The following is a 22,953-nucleotide window of genomic DNA, read 5'->3' as shown; positions in this document are numbered from 1 at the left end:
TGTTTTAGTTTCCGGGAAGTTGGACGCTCTGCGCGGCCGCTGCTGCCTCCAGGTGCCGGCATGTTGCATAACCACTGATCGGACAGATCGCAACTCAAACCGCAATTTATTAAAAAAAAAAAATACATGAAAAATATATGAAGCTTGATTGACCGCATAGTGCATGATGTAAATTAAATGAACTCCATTATATTGTATTTGTATGATTTTAATTACATCAGATACCCAGGCACCATTACACCAGATAACTTTAATCTGCCTGCTTGGTTTTTGAGCTGTTGAGTGCACTGTGCCTTTGGTGTGATCAGGATGTACTTATGTGTCTTTATATAATGATTTCGTTCCCACTCTTTTTGTTTGTAAATGCTTGTCACTATGTGTGTGTTTGTGTGTGTGTTAGTGTGTGTGTGTCTAAAATTTAACTGAAATTTGACATTTGATGTTGCACTGTTAAACATATATCTGCCATAATATGAAAATCTGTCTATTAATATGTTAACTTGACCAGACTTATGTTGCAGAATTTAGTTTTTCATTTGAACCCGTCAAAGCACAGAGTAAATTTAATATACCGTATATCTCATTACATTCTGGAGATTTGCAATAATTTCATGGAGTCTCCACATGAATATAAATTCACATTTGAATTCATTTCATGAATTAAGGAGCTCATAGTAAGTCAAACTTAGGATAGCTCAACTTTTAACTTGAACTAACTTCAATTAAGGTTATTTTTAATTTTACAAAAAAGTATATTTTCATTATTCTTTTTGAAATACAGAGCAATAGTTAGTATCTTGATGTTCTGAATAGATAAAACTAAAGTGTAAAATGATATTATTATAAAAAAGTTATTGGTTCTTTAATGATATTTCCAAAAAAGGTTCTCAGTTTTAAAAGAAGATGCGTCAGATATCTTCAGGTATCATTCTTACTACTGGGAATATATTTACAGTCAAGATATCATGTTCAAACCGTTGTTTAGCTCTTCATGTAGGTTTTCTTTTTATCAGCAAATTAAAACTGGAGTTGTTCTGCAGGTAGATCTGCATTCGTTTCTGATGTTCGTGTCTTTCCCTGTGATGTTGGAAAAACCCTTGGGGGATTTTAGTTGTAAAAATACACAGAAAGAGTAATAATTTAACTCGGAGTAAACCACAGTGTCTAATTATGTACTCTACAGCTACTAATGTGAACTGCAGACACCAACAATGACATATTGTAGCTCTGTGAGTAGTTGTTGAGTATGATTTATAACCTTGTATATTCAACAATATAGTTTCATTGTTGATGTGATACTCAGGTCTGCAATGTCTGACCATTATCCCAGCATAATATATTGATTACTATCATACAGATAGATGAGGCCACCTAAAGGCCCACAGCACTACATGTATCATATTTCTGATCGCAGAGGACCAGAGCATAATGCGTGTGACCACCCATATCTGAAGGTAGCATATTTTAAAAGAATGCCATAAGCATTAGACAGGACAAATGCATCATGACAGCAAAGGAAAGCATGAGTGGAATTTGCATGTGTATGAGAGTGAGTGATAGACAGAAAAGATGCTGCAAAGCTTCATTATTTTATGTTTGACAGTCTACAGGATCTGCACTATCTAATAATATTTGAAGTAGATGTGCTCATATTGCAACTATTGGAATTAATCAGCCTGAAATTCTGTATATTTAACCATAAACTGCATCTGAAGGTTCACATAATTTAGAAAATAAATCATGCCCAAATCACTTCCACATGTTAGGATTTGTCACAGCAAAGCCAAACACCTTGTATAGACTGTTTCTTGTCCGCCTGCGTCTCACAGTGTGTGTCTTACCTTACTGCGACATCTGCGGCTTCAGCTCGATCTTGGTCGCAATGAACAGAAAAGCTCACACAGGGATGTGAGTAAGCTCTCATTTAATTCAACAGAATGAAATTATACAACCATTGGTTAAAATAATAAATGAGTCCCATATAAGCTACATGTCCATCTCTTAAGGGAAAGAGGTTGTGCTTGTTTTAAACACTCAGTTCATGGGTAAATTGAAAAATTACATTTTCTCCTGGTAACAGTGGGGTCTGACAGCGGGATGGATGCTATTTTCGATTCAGTCCAGGCCTCACAACCAAAACATTTCGTACTCCATAAACGATTACTTATTGCCTGAATGCCCATATGCTATAAAGCTCACAGAGCAGAAATAGTCTTTTCTTCTCTATTTCTTACCAAAATAAGACAATATCTTCATGTGCTCTTCCTGAGGAGAGACTGAATGGAGCGTTCCCTCTGTGTACGTGTGAGGTAACTGCGAAAAATACATCATTATTTTTTGTAATATCACACTATTATCATTGTCATCATCATCATCATATTTCTGATCATCATCAACAACAGCAACTCCATCATCAACCTCATTATCATCAACACCACGTCATGGATAAGTCATCTTCATAAAATTATCTGAGCAACATTTGAAAAAGATTAAAGAGTTAAAAGCCAAGCATCATCATGAGGCTGGATATATACTGGATTTAACAGTACAGTACACTGACAAAAATAAAGACTCAAATAAATTATTAGAAGACGCACTATATATCATATATCATATATCTGTGCATGTCAGGTGAATAAATGTAAAAACTCAGTCTCTCCACCGTCCTCTCTCCCTATAGCTGAGTGGTTGTCTCGTCTGGTAGACAACCAAACAGAGAGAAGTCTGGATCTGCATGCGAGAACATTCTCCTGTAAGTCTCTGATGGAGGGAGAGATTAAATGAGTAGAAGACCGGAGAAGAGACATCTCCATTTGAAACCCTTCAGTATTCTGAGGAAAAGGAACCACTGGTTTCCTCAGTGTCTCCATTCTTCTGGTCTCTCATTTCTTATCTCCCGTTCTGCCCAAACCTCCACATGAGACTATGAGTGAAAAACATCCTTAAGTGCTACCCACAATACTATTAACACTGCCTGGAGAGCATCAGTAGAAGAAGAAACGGGAGTGATCAGTTTAGGATTATTGTGAGTCTCCTGTCTTCTCTTCTTCCTTCTCTTGTCTGTATAAGTGAACTTTAAGGTCTGCCTGCATTCTCCTTACTGCTTGTCTTCCTCTCCTCTCCACCTAGAAGTCCATGGACATGGAGCGCTGTTGTGGATCAACTATGGTGGTACTGTTGCGAGCGCTGTTGCCACGGACACTCAGGGTTCCGCAGGCTCCTGCCATCCCGCCACCAATACCTCCAGCGATGCCACTAGGCCCCGCCATGGCCACTCCTCCTGCCATACTCATTCCTCCACCCATCGCCACTCCTCCTGTTATCCCCACTGGCCCTCCAATCCCTCCTCCTGCTATCCCTGATGCTCCTCCTACTGCTCCTCCACCTGTGGCTCCTCCTACTGCTGCTCCTCCACCACGGCTATAGATCTCACAGGGGATCTCCTCTGTGACACGGTCCTCAATGACCTGCTGGTCGCAGTCATGAGTCTGTGAGTGCTGCTTGTAGCCGTAGCAGCTCTTCTTGTAGCTGGCTGTGGAGTTGAAAGTCTTCATGGGTGGTGGCTTGGAGAAGTCGTTGTGGTAGGACAGCTCCATTGAGCTCAGGGTGGTGCGGCTATGCTTCATGCTGCCGCCACCAGTGGCCACTGAGGCTTGTGAACCGCAGTGGTGCTCATGCACGCAGCGGGACATGGTGGAGGACCGCCGCAGCTTGTGGAAGCTGTCCAGCTCCTCAGACAGGTCAGCTAGGTCTGAGGAAATCTCCTTGTCACGCAGAGAGAAAAGCTCATAGTGGGGCGGATCGAAGACCTCTTGGAATCCAGCCTTGTTGAAAACACCAGGCCGGCGAGCTACAACCTTAAAAAGAAGATCCATTCAGACCATTAAACTTTAATGATTTGGAGGCCAATGGTTTTCACACTGACATCAATACAACAATCAGAATAACCCTCTTAAGACTTAAAACTGTCAGAAAACACTATTAATGTGCTACTTTAAGGGTCCTGTTTTCTCAAGTTCTTATTATGAGTAATAGGGTCCAACATTAATTTGTGCTTGTTGGAAAACAGTTTTGTTTGTGCTGGTTTTAAGTAAGCAGGGCTCAGGTGGAGAAGATGGATTTAACATACTCCTGTGCACCAAACATAATCTGGCAACATCTGACTAACAGCAGGTTATTGTCTATGTTGCTGGACCGCTGTCAATCACATGTGTATACCTTCAAGTTATAAATATTAAATGTTATAAGTTCTTCAGAGCTTTAAAGCTTCAGTAAATGAGATTTTAATATAGCAGCCAACAACTATTTTCTATGTGAAGTTATAGTGGAGTAATGGCGTCCTGAGCTGAGAAGGAAGTCACACCCCGTCTGTGTGAGTTGTAAACTGAGTGTCTCTGGGTAGCCAGTCTGGTAGCGTGTGCATGTTAGTGCATGTGAGTCCCTCCTGTTAAACTGTCACATTTATGAACACACAGGCACCACCCACACACCTTCCACTGAACAAACATCTTTTTCAGCTAAAAAGGCCTCAGAAGAAGAAAGAGATAAGACAGCACAGGCGGACTGGCCGTGGGGACGACCAGCTCGAATCCATTCGGCTCGACTGAGAGCAGAACCCTACGAGCTGCTAAAGGCCTCCAGCTTGACTCAGAACTGTTTTCTTCTCCTCCGTGTGAGAGTAACTTGATGCTTCATAATGTTACATATCTGTTGTTATTAGTGACCAGCTGCAGGAGCATGATAACGTTAATTGACTTGCTGTTACTAATATTATGAATTTGTTTGGCAACTGTTGCTGTCGCGAGCTGGCTAACTGTCAGCATAGCTGTGGAGCCTATCAGGGCACTGCCAGTGTGGGCTAATGGTTGTGGTTAGATAGCTTTTTTTGTTGGCTGTCGTGTCCACAGGAACTTCATTCAGCTGTGCTTCTTGTGGTGTGTTTTAGTGGCTGATTTCACTGTGCTCTGTGAAGCCTCGCTGACTGAGAACATGAAGGGAGAGGTGTTTACCGAACAGAGACCAGAGGTGTGGCTGATGAAGAGTTTGTTTTGGTGTGAGATGCTGCTGGTCTAGTGGGACATCTAGTGGCAGTGACGATCACTTACAGAACCTTAGTCATAACCCTCGTAATGAAAAATGCCCACTTAGTCGACTGTTTTAAGAAGTTGCTAAAAACTCATTTGTTTCACATGGACTTTCTTTTGATTTTTTAAAATTTTGGTGCTATATATAAATATGCTAATATATGCTGATATGCACACCAGTATCAGAACCAGTACTTGTTCAGATGTTATTTTGAACATCTACTGTGATATACTGTATTATTTTTGAAATGGTCTGTAATGATGTAATGATTTCGTTCTCCCCTGTCTCCAAATCTACATATGACCCCAGCTGGTCTGGAATCCCACAGTTTCCCTGCTGAACAAAAAGTCAGTCTCAAAGGATGAGTTACCTTTTTCCTTGGCTGCTTCATTTGGACCAGGATGGAGATGATAAGAAGAACCAGAACTATGCCCGATGAGACACCGATGACAGTGCCATGGGTCTTAGTGATCTGATGGAAAAGCCCCTTAGATCGCTTCTCTGTAGGGGGAAGGGATGAGGAGAGGAAACAAGAAGAAAGAATAAGAAAAATAAATAAAGTAAAGGAAAATTTTAAAAAAATGGTACTAATAGGAAATTAGAATACCAACCCTAAAACTTGATAAATAAATCTAATCAACCATCATAACCTCATTTGGGAATAGTTGGCAGGAAGAAGAGAATCACCTTTGCAGTGGTTTTCATCCCATGGGTAGACACAGTTCTGAACCCCATTGCACACCAGGGAGTTGTTAATGCACATGTTGCTGTGGCAGAAGAATGTATTGGCTGAACAGGGGGCTGCAGGCAAAAGACAATACACAGAGAAATGTAATTTATAAGAACCAAGAGAAAAACAGCTAACAGTGCTGAGTAAAAGATGACTGCACCATGAAAAGGACCAGAAGCTGTTTTGATGATAATAAAACAATAACAGCAATAAAAGAACAATAATTTAGCTGTAAAAATCTTTAGAGGCTTATAATAAAAGATAAAATGTTCTGTTATTTTCTGAAACTCTTGAGGTCTAATGGAGACAGATCCAACAAGACAATACATCATCATTTCCTGCAGACACTACAAGCAGCATCAGGGGGTGATGAAGGGAGGAAAAAGCAGCTTCACTGAGCTGCAACCTTCATGTCAAGGGAGTTTGAGAGAGGAGAGAGAGGAGGAGGGGGTGAGCAGTTGGTTACACGGACAGAGAGGAGGAATGTGGGAAAGATAAAAAGAAAGACAGGGGGTTGGGGGGTCAGGGGTAGAAATGCCTTTATGCCATCATGGAGTGCAGATGGTCAGGCAGGTGCCGTGAGACACCCCACATTACAGTGACTGTTAGTGTGTGAAGGCTTAGGTGGCAGAGACAGAGATGACGAGTAATTGATGCTGGCTGCCCGGCTCAGGAGATCTTTGCACTGCCAGTAAGAAGGAAGAGGAGGAGGAGGAAGATGCAGACGTCTGGGGCCTGGTGTAGATGATTTGAGGCCTCAGTAAAAGCTATGGGAAATCAGATTCTGATGTAATGGGTGGAGAGGAAGGCAGTGGCTTGATAAATTTCTTATGTGTCCTCTAGCGCTATTTTCTTTTTTCATCAGGCCACAAGGAATCAAACCAAGACTTGTGTAACAGCCATTTATCACTGAGCATTTAGTACTGTGTTGTTGTTATTTTTTCTGGTTGGATATACTGGAGGACAGACGAGACTCACACACAGATCTCCCATATAATCTGAAAATTGAGATAACTATCAATTAAGCAGTCAGCCATGTTTATTTGTTTGAATAGAATCATAATTTCCCCTGAATACCTCACAAATTAGTCCAGGAGACAATGCTCCACAACCAGACATATTTGTGCAACTGATTAGGTTTGATGCCTAACAACAGTCTTTACTTGGCCTAACACAAAAAAAGATCTAAGACAAACAACACTGAAACCAGCGCCTGGTTAAAGGGCAACATGTGCATTATTAAAAAGACGTACTCTGTAGTGTCACAACCTAGTTTCAGTAGATGTAACTTAGTTAACTGCATTTTGCGTGAGATTAGAGAATTTTATTTTCCTTTGTTACCTCTCATCTATTGAAATAAGACAAGTCAAGGGAGTTTTATTTATGCAGCTCAAAATTCAGTCTCTATTCTTAAACCCACAGTCTGAATGAGGACCCCCCCCCCACCCCCGGCCAAAAAAACCTTCAAGTCTAAAAACCTACATGTATACGAAGAACATCGATCTAGGAGGAATTTCCGGGTTCCTGTCAAATCAGGTATGAACTGAGTCAATAAACCTCTCAACATGAAAGATAAAAACCATAATATTCTTTTTTTTTTCCTTTTTGTCAATAAAGGGCGTCATGGCGTGGTGACTTACAGGTGGCATTCACACAGACAGAGCTTGCTCCCACCATGAGGCTTTATGCAAACAGTTCAGTATAATATTTGTTTAATATTCAGCCTCTGTCTCCTGTGGCTTGTTCACGTCTCCATACGGTTCCTCAGCCCCTTTGACAAGAATTTCTTTCCTCTTGGTTTTTTTTTTTTTTTTTTTTTTTTTTACAGTCCAGGCTTTAGCAGCTGTGGACACGCTCTTTGAGTCTTTATCACAACTGAAACAGATTGTGGTCTGCTCCACCAGCTTCACCCCTGCTCTGGGGTCCACTGTGATGAGGGCTCTGAGCCTCCACTTCCCTCTCCCTGCATGCTTCCTCTGCCTCGGGGTTAAATAACTTTGACAGGGGGACATGCATATGGGTGTGTGAGAGTGTGTATGGAAGAGTGTGCGTATGTGTTGGGAGTGTCTTCCCCATCTATCTCCCAGTGAGCCTGTAGACAGGGTCGCTCCCCCGACACTGTGATCACTTCCAAACTGATTATGCATCTCCCGCCTTCAAAATGCAGTTTCTCAGAGGGTGTCAACAACGCTACATCCTCTTACGCCCACACTCCCTCCACACACACACACACACACACACACGCATGCCCTCACATCTGAGTGGATCTGTAGGTTTAGGTAAGTCTTAATGTGTCTGGTTTACATGTCTGAGGGGGTTCTGCTGGAAGATTAGAGCACATTAAGGATGATGGAGTGCAAAAGGCACAAGCTCATCTTGTTCTCTGAATGACAAAGATTAATGATTTCCCCTGACCTCTGAGTCAACTTTCAGTTCAGTGGCTGACTCTGGCCAAATAAAGTTTGGGAGCCATTCAAGAGGCTTCAGACTTCTCTAAAATGAACTGTGTGATCAGAATTAATGAGGATCCAAATGGTCTTAAGGATTCTCAGAGTTAAAAAAAAAAAACACCCTTGCTGAATTTAAAAGTCCATTAAGTTCTGACTGCAATGGTTATGGGTTTGCTGATGAAAACAACATTAGCATTCACCCCAGGGTTTTCAGAAGTGTGCAGGAGAATGTGGCAATTAATATCTCAGTCTATTCAGGCATTTAATGAAAATATTATGGTGCGCTAACAGAAAAACACTTTCCCGCATGACAATTTCTGTTCCTTTATGTAAACCTTCAACAGCATTCGTCCTTTCTTTGTCCCTAAAAATGATGAAGCTTAATGTATAATTATTTCCAATAGAACTATTAACCCGACTCAGCTTCTCTTATCACCAAAACAGAGAAATTAATTCCTATTTTCCTGTTGTAAGTGACCTATAATAAGCACAGTATCATGCTGTGACATGCATATCAGTAAACTACTTGATGCTTTATCTAAAAATGCTGGAGTAAATAACAGTTTTTTGCATATCTGTGCGCTAAACATGGCACATTGTAATTAGGCTTCCTCACTGAAATGATACTGAGGTGTCTGTTAGTGATGCCGACTGATTGTTTTTGTGTCTGTTTCTGTTTGTGGATAATGTAATGGCTGCTGGGTTTTGGGTGTTACAGTAATGTTATGTAATGTTATGACATATGGCGTCGTCCATAATTGAGACTCCACAGCCACAGCCTTTAAAAACATTCAGACTAAACTACAAAGACGTGGAATCTGATCTGTATCTGTCACTGGATATAAAGGGTTTGGTTAGTAGAAGTAGAACCCTTGTATTTTTGACTTTGGTCCTATTTTTCCATCTTGCTCCTTCATAAAGTTATGCTGTCAAGACGACTGGTACTCACGGTCAACAAAGGAAGTGAAGAGCATGCGGAACCGGCTGAGTCGGCTCTTCTCATCCGCCCACATCCGCACCACTCCCACACCGTTGTCCAACATCACGTCATTGGCCACGGTGCTGCAGAACTTGGCCTTGAGGTTCTCAATGGCGCTGCTGCCATCGTACACAGCCACGAAGTTCTTCTTACACTCATTAGAGTGCTCCATCTGGTACTCCATGAAGCGCAGGTAGATCTGCAGACAGGGGATGGAAATCAGTGTGGAGGCAGATGAAGACCAAGCCCCAGCGTCACAAAGATGTTATAGACCATCTGTTGTGTTGCAAATAAGAGCATTTCATGAAAATAAAAACGGACAAATTTTAAGCTAAAAACATCAGCCCCAGGTTAACTGAAGCCTAAGACCTAAGGCTGATGTTACCATGGTAACAGTCAATGACATCTGCACTGACCAGTGAAATCCTACAACTAAAAAAGGAAAAACAAGGCTCAATATTTGTTTTTTCTGTTATGCAGAGGGAAATGAGAAGGGAACGAGTTTTTAGAGCCTGGAACAATTTTTTTCCAAATCAGATTTTATTTTTATTTATTTATTTATTTTTTATTGTGACACTTTTCAGTGAATTTCTAAAGTAAAATGTCCTTGAAGCTGTTGAATTCTTCCAAAAGACAAACATTTTGTGCTGGGGTAAAAAGAGCTGTGCAGTTGGATGTGTTTTTTATTTTTTTAATTTTTTTTTTATTTACCCAGAATTCATTGTTCCACAGTCCATCTTAAGATAATCAAGAACTAAAGTGCTTTGTGTAAGGGACGAATTCAGATGTCTGTCTGAAGTCTGACTCTTTGTCATATCTAAGCCATGGTCAAAGTCTGTCTTTGTGAAACCGAACCCAGAGCTCCAGAGTTTAACCACACAGCTGTCTAAACATAATCAGCGACTGTTCACTTTATGCATAATATTGCAAATACATGAAAATTTGCATTAAATAGTTAATGCAAATACATCAAAAACTGTTGAGACACATAGAGCAAATAGAAGAGATTAGAGCAGACCCCTGTAACTGGGACAGCAACAGGCTGAACAGTTAAGAAGATGGATAGAAGATGCATTGACAGAGAATCGAATCAAACACCAACAAAGCAAAATCTAATCTAAGTTCTGATGCAAGTGTGCGTTAACATTATTCATATATGGATAGCTGGCCACTTCATCAATTGAAAATATCTGTCATGGTGCAGCCTGCTTTGTCTCCCTCACCCCTCTCTTTTCTCATAGCTGTGTCTCAATTCAGAGAAATGCTGCAGGGACTGAAGGCTAGAGAGCTGAACCAGCACCTCTGCTGTAAATGAGGGAGTCTGGCCTCAGACTGTAAAACTACTGTTATGCTTGGTTGGTCCCTCTTAACTTATAAAGTTGGAAATGTCCAAATCCATGTCCACAAGGAAGCTGTGGTCAAACAGCTGACACAGCAGTAAATGCCAGTGGGAAATTCAGGTAAGTTTTGATGTGATGCTGAAGTTTACAGTGTGAGCTGCGATCTTTCCCTTTAACACATTCAATAACTGAGCAACCTTGCTTATTTCTTAAGTGTGATTTGACAACACGAGCACAACCACTTGCTCAATACAACGTGCTCATGTCATTATGTACAATGTATGATGAGCATTGCTTGATGGGAATATCAAAACTGAAATACATCAGTGTGTCCTCCAAATTCAGAGAAAAAAACCCAATTTCTCAGCCTCTGAATATACAGTTTTTACAGCAAACATTGTCATATAGCAGATGTAAAGAGGTATAACGCAGAGGTGTAACAATACACAACACCCGGTTCCTAGAACTGGCTCAACTAAATGGAATGTGTCATAATCAATGTTATAAATTACACCTCATTATGGTGGGTGACACCAGAGACATTGTAACAAACTTAACTTTGTATAAAGCCCCACCTGCTGACCAAAAACATTGCCTCTGACAAAAAAAAAGAATAAAAGTCTCACCTGCCCAGTGGCAACATGGTGTAATGGAGGAAATGGCTACATTTGCTAATAACTAGTGAACATGACTGGTGTATTGAAATATGCAGCTGCAGGAGGATTTAGAGTGTCCTGTTGAAACCAACTGAATAAACTACTTTAAAGCAAAAGCTAAAAAATGGCTGCTAAATAGTATTCCTCATCAAATGTGGAGATATGAATAATTTATTAGAAACTAGACTTTAATCCAGTAATATTTACATCTTGAACTATGTAAAACAACCAGTGTCTTTTATGAATTTGTGAGGAATACATTCTACCTTGTGTCCTTTGTATCTTTGTTGGACACTGAAAGCCTGTTGCTGTCTTGATGAGGTGGAAACACAAAGAGCAGTGATGAAATAAATTGAGCCTGGTGTGTTGGGCGATTTTTGCAGATGTATTGGAGAGTTGTCAACAAAGCTGTGCTTTTCCTTTTGTATGACGTGACCAGTAACAAACCAAAATGGCTGCTGTGGAAAACAGAACATGTAAATGTGTCACAGTAGGAAAAACACAGGTGTTCCTGATGACATTCATGATGGCTCTGTTTGTCCCAGTAAGACATGGCAGGGTCACAGTGAGCGAGCATGCACAAAACCAGGACCCTGAGACTGAAGCAGCTAAATGAAATTCAGCCATCATTGGTTTTATTGTTTACACCTGTGCTCTTCCTACTGTAATGTCTTAATGTCGTCTGTGAAAAAGACTATTACTGTGCTGAGCCTGTGGTGTGTTCATTAGTGGACCTCTGTAAATCACATGAACGGCGCTATGACCTGCTGCACAGCTGCCTCTCCTTTGCTCATTGCTCAGCGTAAACATATACACAGCGTAGTGTTAGGATTTATCTTGTGAAGTAATTATAAAATAAAAGTCACAGACGGCACACAGGCTCCTGCGACCGTGCAGCAGTAGAGTAGCTGCTCTTCTGTTGCTGCTGAATGTGCTGCTCTCTTTCTTCTGCTTCGCTGAGCTGATGTCTGAACGGGCAACTCAGAGCTGCTGCTAAATTCAGATCCTCCTCACTGCTGCCTCACACTGCACACATAGGACCAGTGAAGTGACTGCAGGGGACAAATCTGTGTCTGTGTCAGAGAAGTTAGGTAGTTTGTGTGTGAGTCATGCACGAATGTTTACATGTGTATGTATAAAATATTACTTTGTAGATACATGTGGGAGTAATTGCTTACAGAAGTGTATGTGACAGAATATTATGTATTTTGTGTGTGTGTGTGTGCGCGTATGTGTATGTGTATGTGTGTGTGTGTGTGTGTATGTATGTGTGTGTGTGTGTGGTCAGTGAATAGCAGTGTGCTATTTCAGCAGTGTGCTGATGACTCATTTAGTCATGAGGGAGAAACAGAGCAGCAGTGAATCAAGGCTGGCCAGGTTATGGTTGTAAATTCGATGGGGTTTTAGATATCCACTCATAAATACCAGAACTCATGAGAACACATCACATCAACTTTCACTCTTGGCTTGAAAATGTACTTGTGAATCTCCGGAGCTGTATTTTATAAATAAAATTTATTTGCCTTCATTGCTTTTCCCCATCTCTGTGTATTTGCAATGCTCATACTCATTATGTATTAAATTACAATCACAATACCAGCATGACCATTTGGATTTGTTCTCATCGACTGGAGGAAACAATGCTACTAGATGCATTCACACAAAAATTCAGATCAGGGAACCCACCGCAGGCTTTTCTACACAAACATCTGCTTGACTGCTTTTTTACTTAATTACTTTCTTTGGAGCAGAGCGGGTCAAAAAGTTATTTCTGCAACAACTGCTGCTGTGCACATTAAAAGTGACTGATACTTATTTATGAGTGCTGATGACTAAAACTTATTTCCCACTGACAGAAAGTCAGTACACAGGAGTAAAATGACAGAGAACAATGTCAGAGTGAGGTGCTGAGACAGCTGTACTGACAGACAGGTGGAACAGGGTGAGAGTGCACTGGCTGAGTTTAGAGTTGACTCCACAGCTATTTAGAAATTCTGACCTGCTCCTGCTCTTGTTTCCATTCAGAGCATCAGCCCATTTAATCTCTGCTCACACAGAAAGTCTTCATGAGAAATGTCTAATCAGATTTCCTTTTCTTTTTTATAAGTATTCATAGATATATATTCTGGGTGAGACTGCATGTGTATGTGGTCCAGCTTGTTAGAAAAAGCTGTAACTACATACAGTTGTCTGCCATTTACACTAATTACAATCATTAGAAAACATTACACCAAAATAAATATTCTGACAAAGCACTGGGAAGGACATGCACAAAGTTTCTTCATGGGCTAGAGCACAACAGAGAGCAACGTTACTGAAGGTTCAGGTGTAAAATTTTTCAAATAGATGAACAAACAGATGAATAAAAGTCATTGAGTGCTTGATGCCACTTTAATATGCAGTCAGATCTCAGCATGATTAGAGGTTTTAAATCATAACTACATTAATGAAGTGATATAATGGCTTTGGACATGAGTCATCCAAATAAAAGCATAGATCAGACCTGAGACTGCAGCTATTATCATATGGAGAATTCAAACAACGGTTGAATAATAGGATAGAAGCAACACAGGCCATCATTCCCTCATATGGTCCCTTATACTGACCTTGGACTGAGGGGGAGCCCTGATGGTCCAGATACAGTCCAGAGCATCACCAGGCTTCACTCGTTCTTCCTCTTCCACCTGACTGGAGCGAATGATCCCATCCCATCCGCCAATTTCAAACTGACAGTCTATAGAGACACAGAGGAAAGGTGCAGGAGAGGTAAGAAGAAAGAGCAAGGAAGAGAGATTGAGAGATAGATAGAGAGAGAGAGAGAGAGATAAAAGATAGGGAAGGTCAGAGAGAGGTGGCATGGCGGTACATGGAGGATGCAAAAAAAAAAAAAGAAAAAAGAGGAGAACACAGAGAGAGAAAGATGAAAGAGCAGGAAGTAAAGAGGAAAAGTGTAGGATGAGAAGAGGAGCATGACAGACTGAAGGACAGATGAGGGATTTTATTTAAAGAAGTAAAGGATTTAAGGTGGAATTGAAGTGGATTAGGACAAAGGACAATAAGAAGACAGAGGAACAAAGGGATGGAGACAGCAAGGGAAGAGCAGGATAAAAGTGGTGTGTGTTCTTTCATGTATTTAAATTTGTGCATGTGTGTGTATGTACATCCTTTCACTTCACATACAATTGTGCACTTGTCAAGGTACATTTGTGTGTTCAGCGATCACGTCAGAGGCAGAGATGGCCTGCGGTAAGCTGCTGAGCACAGAGGAGCTCTTCAAAAGGGATCGAACACAAACCAACGAAATGCTGCCGAGCTTACCTGGGATGGGGTTTAGCAGTCCGCCCACGTGGAGATGGAAATCAGGGTCTGAAATGATAAGATTTGGGAGGCGCATGACTCTCAATCCACACAGCAGAAAAAGGTAAGCAGAGAACAGAAGATAAGATCCCATTAAGGCAGGCCAGATTAAGCAGAAAAGGGTCTTTTTGAAGCTAATGTCTGTCACTTGATGGGAGACGCTGATTTCTAGGCATGTTGGGTTCAGATTCAGGAGGCTCCGGTGTTGAACGTGTGTCTGCTGATGAGCAGGAAAAGTGAAGGGAAGAAGCCTGTGATGTTTGTGAAATTGGAGACCTGTAGATGTCCAGTGTACTGATGTTCAGTCACTTTCTTGGGCAATGTGGAAAAATGATGTTTTAGGGAAGAGGGGCATCTTCTCTGTCACAGATTCTCCTCTCTGTTTTCTCCTCACATCTTACTCAAAACCTTTGATGTGCACAGAAATTAGCTCAAAGAGTCTGAGGGTGTACTCTGGAGTTTGGGCGACCTTACCTGCAATGAAGGTGTACTTGATGCGGAAGCCGAGGCCCTCCAGCTCCTCATCACTGGTGAACTTGATCCACATGAAGCGTCCCGTCGACGTGACCAGGCCTGGGTTCTTCCCCCCACAGAAGCGGTCAATGAGCGGTGAGAACCCGAACGGCCCATCGCGGATTTCGATGTGATCGAAGCGGCACTCGAATGAGGGCTCGATGTTGTAACTCTTATCAAAAGCCAGCTGAATCCTTTGTCTGGGGAGAGCTTTGAGAGAAGAGAAACAAAGGGAAAAAATCCATGAAAAGAGCAAAATTAAATCTTGCTTTTTCAGGACAAAGAAACATCTGGATGGAATTCTAAAGCCTTAATTAAAAGTAGAGTCAAATACAAGTTCATCTGATGTTCAACTGATTCTGTGGAGAGCAAACTTTCTAGAAGCTGGCTCAGATCTAGACGCAGGGTACTGTCCTTAGGTAACTAAAGCCCAGTTCAGACCTGGAATATGTTATAGTGATGGCTTTGTGTAGTTCAGATAATACCTGTTACTGTAGACTGTAGACTGTTACTGTCAGTGTTCATTATAGCTTCAGTCAGGCATGACAAATTTACAGAAAGAGACACAATGATTGAGTGACATTTGGCACCTGCTGCACGGGAGGGAGCGTGGAGTTAGACAGTATTAATATGAAGGGAAGTGGTTTTCTGTCCTCTCACAGGATGCATCGCTGATGACTTTTAAGACATTTATTGCAGTTGAAGCTGTATTCAATGACCAACATGAGCATAAGGGGTGATTGCACCAGATGAGGTTTTTTTTTGTTTTTTTCACACATATACATCTTCTTCTGAGCCTGATGCACAAACTCAACTAAACATTGAAGGGTACACATTAGATAAACCCAATGAAATACCTGCTATCCTTTAACTTCCAAGCAAGATCCTGCCCAGATGTTCTCCCAAAAGATATAATCATTATTAAAATAGGTGCAGCTAATTACTTCTCCTTTTTTTGCTTTGGTTTGTTCTTTCCAATTGCAGTAAACACCATTTTAAATACATTTCTGCATCTGCAAACTGTGCAAAAGCATGAGAGAACAGAACAAGCTACCACTTACTATTATTGTCTTTTAATCATAAATTCAAAGGTGCATGCATCACACATTCATGCATGATGGATGATTTGTGTGGGCGCCCCCACACAAACACACACAAAATGCATGGATATACACTGTCATATACACACTGGATATATGCTGACTCAGAGTCAGTGTATCCTGAACACTGCAATCACAGCACTGACTGCGGTTCACAAGTTCATCAGTCATGCAAATCCAGAATATGTCCATGTACTGAATGGTCAGAGTTCATTAATGACATCACCCCACCTCCTACACAGAGGAAGGGCAAGTCATGGCTGCCTTGGGCGATGAATCATACTAGATAAAGATGCTGGTGATTGGGAGTGGGGGCTCTGAATCATCTCAGGCATGGCGAACTCAAACACGTCCCATTAGAGAAAAAAAGACCATGGTCAAGGGTGGTGCATGTGGAACTGAAATAAAATGACAAACTCTTTTCTGTGCGTGAATATGTGTGTGTGCTCTTGTCTTTGAATTTAAGCCTGAGTGTTTCCTTTCTGCTTGAACGAGCAGCCTGTGTGCCTGCACTTCCTGCTATCTGCGTGCTTCCTTCCCTGGTGAGTCTGGTCTCAATCTCTCCATAACTTTTCATCTCACTCACTCCCCAACACACACACACACACACACACACACACACACACACACACACACACACACACACACACACACACGACACAGCTTGATACAGAAAGAGCATTAAGTATAATCGCTCCATCTACTGAGCTGATGAACTGAGGGACATGACACAATCAATGAGCCTCACTAACCACAAATTATGATTACAAAGCTATCTGATTAGCACTTATGCCAAACGTAAGCATCTCTCTGAGAGGCAGAATAAAAGAGCTCAACACTGGAGCTTGGATATGAACATAACTAAAGCCATTCAAGACCAAATAATGGTAAATGACAGGTGCCATCTGTTCCCAGACAGACTGTGATGTACTGCTGCACCTCTCTGTGATGGAGTCATGGCTTATTCATCAACAATAGGTGTGGGCTTGCTTTGTCCACAGGGGGAGCCCTTGAGCCATGTGTAAAATCTATTACCCACCATGGCAAGAAAAGTACTGAGCACACATCTCATCTGCATGAAAGGCTGTAACTTCATGGACAAACAACTCATCAGTTTAGTACGAAAATACATCAAGCAATGTCCCAGAGCTCATCTCCTATAGCTGCTAATGATGCTGTACATTATGTCTCCTGTGCAGCAGGAGACGTTACTGATGGATGTGATTATTTCTGGTAAACACTAAAGTGTTGACAAGGACGCTTGCAATTCGGCGACAAGCCACTAAAGCTCAGTTGTGTAGCAGATGTTCATCTCTTTTATGTTTTGCTCAGTTGCAGAGTCATCTGGCCCATTCTGCCAATATCGATGCACACAGCACTACTCTGATTAGGCCAGAAGTCAGGGCTACCCACAATGAGCCACTTTCCATCATTTTCAAAGGCCTTTAACTGCGTGGTGAAACAAATTCAGGATGGCTCATTCGGAAAATGTCAGGCTGAATGCCTGCCAGCAAAAGACCAAAAAATCAGATAGGGGCAAGGTTACATAAAACAATGTCAGTCAGACTAATGACGTTCACTGAAGGAGGGAATATGCTGAGAGGCAAAGGAAGCCATGTCAGCTGTTCTGGTGGCAACAGCCACCAAAGGCAGATGAAGGAGTGTTCATTACCTTCCAGGATGTAAACGCACTCCTTGTTGGATGGGTAGTTGTTGGGGTAGTTCGGCGATGTGAACACCCCGCCATTGATGTTACGGACCCACGTGCCACAGTCCTTCTGGTTGGAGCTCTGGCCACCATGTTCGCTCGGGGAGTCTGAGAGCAGAAAGGCAGAGAACAGACAGACAGATGGGTTATTGAGTCAGGGGATCAATGAGGGAATGAATGGAAGGCAGGACGAGTGGAAGGAGGGTTGGAGCAAGAAGAGGAAAAAAACAGGCAGGGGATAAAGACGGAGGAAGGAACTGAGAAAGGAACCATTTTGTCCTGTGATATGAGATAACTCCTCCTTATTTCAGACTGGTTCAGCACGGGTGAAACAACATTAATGGAAGAGAAAAGCATTTGAGCTCCAGCTTACCTTTAGTTCTCTGTGCCAGAGCGAAACCCTCTTCTATTATGAAGAAGAGTATCCACGCTGTGAAGCAGAGATATTACACATTAGTCATAGGTGACACAACACTGAATTTTTATCTTAGTGTTCAATGATGAAAAAATGGAAATCACTAAACAGCCACTGAATAAGTATGTGTGACCACCTGCAGTATTGATTTCCCCCAGCCTTGATGAACAGTGAGCACAATATAAATCAATGCAATTTCTAACTAAATCTCTGAGCGAATTGGTAAATCAAAAAAAATGTATTGCTGAAAAAGGGAGGAGAGCTGAGAGAGAGAAGATAATCCTGAGGTATGTATGAGTGTAGGCGTGTCTTTATAATCACGGTGTACGTTCAGGATATCATCGTACATGTTAATACTAATCATTCATGAAAGGGTAGTGCTGGAAAAATATTGAGTTTATTGATTAATCATCTTGTAAATGATAGGGCTATAAGACTGAAAGAGATACTGAGCATAGAGGTCGTTTTAAAGGACAGACTGCGGACAGATACTGTACCTACATTTATAATATGGTCCAATTTTATTAATGCAACTTTTCAACTAATGGCATAAGTGCAAACCCCTCAAACAACATCTTCTTATCGCTGAGGCACATTAATGAATTGTTATCATCCCTTTCTTGATTCTGTCTTTGTGGCCCAGTACTCATGCTGCTGAGCCATGTCTGAAACTAATGGTTATTTTCACTGATACGTGTTATTTTCCAGATGAAATGATTAATTGATGGTTTAGAAAATGTCATAAAAATGTCCTAAAATATCTTAGTAGAGGTTCTTTTGTTTGAAACAAATAGTCTAAAACCTTGACAGCAAATTCTCTCAATTGAGAAGCTGGAACCAGTAAATGTGTTGCAAAAAAAAAAAAGGTTTAACAATTAATTTATTATCTGTTAAATAATTGTTTCAGCTCCATACTGAAAGGTTTGAATTATGCCTGACTGATTCCACAGTTACTACTTGCGGAAGAGAAAAAGTATTATTATTAGCTGTGGCATTAAAGTGTAGTGAGGTAGTCATGATGTTTAAAAGTAGCAGCAATGAGAGTAATAGCAGTTGTAAGTAGTAGTGCATTAAAGATAGTTTCAAACCATCAACTCTCGTCCAAGCCACGAGACTCTAACCCACTAATCTGCAGCCTCTAGGCACCAGAAACATAAAGCATTAGTAGAAAAAACAGGATTACAGGCTCCGAGGCTTACAGCACTGATGAGAAGACAGGCATCTGGGCAGAGCATGGCTACAGACAATAGGTGAAATATGTTGTATTACAATGATATCTGCACCGAGGGGCGAGCATGTTACAGCTTCTGACACTGCCTTGCTCTGATAAGCCGCTGTAGACCTGATCCCCACTGAGTTCATAATAGGTTGGCCTGTTCCCATCAAATTAAAGAGTGAGTATGAGCCTGGCACGTTGCATAATGGAAGGAAGGACGGAGGGCTGGGGGGGGGGGGGGGGGGGGGGGGGGGGGTCTAATGAAGAGGAATGCACAGTTAACACAAAGAGTGAACAGAACAGCACCAGTGAGCATGCAGGTTTGAATGGACTCATTTTGAAATGCACACATACACACTGCCCCCCCAGGCTCCTGGATGTTCATTACTTCTATCTCCATTATCTCGCAATGAAGTATCGAAGGTGGGAGTATGAATTCCCACAGGCACATTTAGAGAGCAGGCCACCCAAACAGAGGGATGCTGTGGGTTCTCACTGAAGCTTTTTCATATTACAAGCCTCTCACTAAATCTTGTAGATAGCAGGAGCACTGTAAACCACTGCTGCCTTCAACGGAGCTGCTACTTCTTCAAGATGGGAATCTTCCTTTCAAGGCCTTCTGGTTGGAAATATTAACAAAACAGACTGTGCACAAACATTATTCTTGGCAACCTCTAAATGTCATGAAACAAGACATTACCTTGAGCTGCCCTGGCAGAAAAGTGTATCAAGCATATAAATATTTAAATGTAGTTATTAGGCAGACCTTACATTATTCATGTAGGCATTTGTAACATCTTTTGTAACATTATGAATAAATCACAAGCTAAATAGAGTTGCAGCCATTGTCACTTCAGCACTTGGAGAGGAACTTGTGAACATGTCTGAAATGGACGATGAATGATAATCTAACATTTACAGAGAATGACATGTCTTACAAAATGCATCACTCTCACTATCTGTGTCTTCCCCCAAAGCTCCACAAATCCACTGCAAAGTGCCCACATAGTGTTGCAGGTTGAGTCATTCATGTAAAGAAATATTCCTCACAGTGTTTTCAGGCATCCTCTTATCCCACTGAAAGATGCTTTTCTCTGACCTGTTCCCTTTAAAGACCGACAGGAAAAATTACCGCGGGTGGCTCATGTCGTTTTACATCACTTCTCACTTGGGTTTCCAAGCCAAGTTAAAGCTGTAACCTGCTCTATCCTCTCCAAACTGACAGGACAGCAGGAGCACAAAGAAGGCCACCAAAGCCTGCTGCAGCCCAGGCCTGGGACATGAGATCTTAATGCGGATTTTTATTGTTGTATCTGGTCCAATTAAGAAGCCGTGGCCTTAATTAGGTCTATATGACAAACTGCAAGGACATACCAGCTACAAATAGGCCACCAGACAATAGGTAATTAGTACGATAACACCTAATGAGGCAAAGCAAGAACGGCTCCTCCACAGTAAAACCACTAGATGTGTTTTTGCTCTGGTGTTTGTTGTAATTAAGCTGGAGACTGACGCCACAGTGGGACCTCACGAGAGGCGGTGGACCGCACCGTGGACACTCGTCATCAGACCGCAGCCCATAATAACCGGGCCGGCCGTTACTGACAGCAGCTGCTGGGCCATCCATATCTGCCTGTTTGACCCCCCCGCTGCTGCAGTCCGCTGCCCCCACACCAGCGCCGCTTCACCGCGCGCTGTCTGCTGCGGCGCGAGACCGACTCACCCGAGCCCGGCGGCACGCGCGTTGCCGCCTCTGCCCCGGTGCCGGACCTGGAGGCCCACCTGGAGGTCCGGGACCTGGAGGTCCGGGACCGGGACCTGGAGGACCAACTGGAGGTCCGGGACCGGGACCTGGAGGCCCACCTGGAGGTCCGGGACCTGGAGGTCCGGGACCGGGAGGTCCGGGACCGGGAGGGACCCGGGTCTGACTCGTTCAAACTGTTTCACATCATTTGAAGAACAATGGTGGCACGTGAAGCCTCCCACGTGTCTGGAGACGGAGTGCTCGTGACGTTTTTATTGTCCGCTCATCGGAAAGCTCAGGGGCCCCTGGTGGCTCGTCGGCCCTGTGCAGATATCTAACAGTGTTTGACCGCAGCTGTCCGTCCCGAGCAGAGCGGCCTGGCGGGGCCGGGGACAGAGGCGCTGCCCCGGAGCTCAGCACCGACGGCTGGGCTCTGGGTCCGGCCCCTTTACGCTGACACGGCCCAGCAGACAGGAGCTATTCAGGAGTGTTGAACTGGTCCCAACAGCAGAGTATTAATGAAGGCTACCTGACGTCAGGCTATGTACGTTTATTGTTATGATTATTATTATTTTTACAACAGCCTCACTGGGCACTAGTTGGTTCGAACCAACCAGACCCAACCAGGCCCAGAAGAACCGGTCTCACTGCGGACGGATCTTGGCAAATCAGAGGCAGACCAGCGGATTACAATAATTAATAATTAATGGCGATGTCGATCGGTGATGTGGGCAATGAAACAAGAAGAACTGCAGTTAAAAGTCACGAAAAGAGGCGAGTTGACGATAAAGACAAATAAACGAGTGGGAAAGAGAGGTGTGAGAGGATGGCAGGGAGGGACGGAGTTCAGGTTGCACAGTCTTACCTGTAGATTGTCTCGTGTCTCCGTTTGAGAGACGTACGTACAGAAAAATGAAGACTTTGTCCCGAAACTGATCCACAGTGCGTGTTTTACAATTTCACGCCACCCTCATTGCTCTGTGATGTGTGTTAAAATCTAAATCACTTGCAAATTAAACATTCACTGTGCTGAAAAGAGACAACGCAAAAAAAACGAAATACATTTGATCCAAGCTTAAAATAAACTGTCGGTTCTTTCTGCCCGGGCACCGGACCTTGACGCGCACCGTGGATGCTCGGCAGCTCTTCCCAGCCACAACTCACCTCTGTGCATTTCCTCTCACGGTGTGATTCCAACTCAAAAAAGCACCTTTCTAAAAACGCCCTCCTATTCTGCCCATCGTAGGGCTCCTCGGGGCTCTTCACGAAATCCAACTTTTCTCCGCCGGCAGTAAATCCATGACGCGGAGCCACGCTCCAAGAAGACAGCGGCGCCAAGCTCCTCTTCAATCGGCGATTCCGCTGCGTGGGGTGGAGGACGGTGCCTGCTGAGAGCCCCTCAGCCAGGCATCGTCACCGTGAGCACAGCTTCCAGCGGGACCACCGTGCGGACGGCGTGTGGAGATGGACTGATCCAGGCGGGCGGACGCGCTCTAGGAGAGGTACGTGTCCAAAAGACGCATCTGGATGGATGATGGTTGGAAAGCGACAGAGAGAGAGAGAGAGAGAGGGAGAGAGAGAGAGAGAGGAATAGTACAGAGGAGGTGAAGGAGGAGGACGAGGAGGAGAGTCCGTCTCTGTCTGATCTCCGTTCGTGTCT

The 22,953-nt window shown here is 42.8% G+C and overlaps 1 protein-coding gene across 1 annotated transcript; it reads right to left on the bottom strand.

The window, feature by feature from the left end:
- Nucleotides 1–1,907: 1,907 nt before the first annotated feature.
- Nucleotides 1,908–22,953, bottom strand: LOC139628120 (neuropilin and tolloid-like protein 2). Its single transcript, XM_071489491.1, has 10 exons — nucleotides 22,458–22,953; nucleotides 18,292–18,348; nucleotides 17,883–18,026; nucleotides 15,072–15,320; nucleotides 14,559–14,606; nucleotides 13,847–13,974; nucleotides 9,215–9,443; nucleotides 5,773–5,886; nucleotides 5,456–5,586; nucleotides 1,908–3,857 (listed from the first exon to the last, which is right to left on the bottom strand). The coding sequence occupies exons 1-10, from the start codon at nucleotides 22,465–22,467 to the stop codon at nucleotides 3,126–3,128; spliced, it is 1,842 nt and encodes a 613-aa protein (XP_071345592.1). The 5' UTR covers nucleotides 22,468–22,953; the 3' UTR covers nucleotides 1,908–3,125.

This window comes from Trachinotus anak, unplaced genomic scaffold (genome assembly GCF_046630095.1).
Source record: "Trachinotus anak isolate AG129_WGS33_773 ecotype Australia unplaced genomic scaffold, CSIRO_AGI_Tana_v1 ptg000011l, whole genome shotgun sequence".
NCBI lineage: Eukaryota > Metazoa > Chordata > Actinopteri > Carangiformes > Carangidae > Trachinotus > Trachinotus anak.
Note: the sequence above shows the minus strand (reverse complement) of the source record. Positions and strands in the feature narration are given on the sequence as shown.

Coding starts and splice junctions, on each gene's coding strand:
- LOC139628120 (XM_071489491.1), bottom strand. Junction 9,444..13,846: donor GGGCTCCCCCTCAGTCCAAG/GTCAGTATAAGG, acceptor CCCTGTCTGCAG/ATCTACCTGCGCTTCATGGA. Junction 3,858..5,455: donor TGAAGCAGCCAAGGAAAAAG/GTAACTCATCCT, acceptor CTTCTTTTTAAG/GTTGTAGCTCGCCGGCCTGG.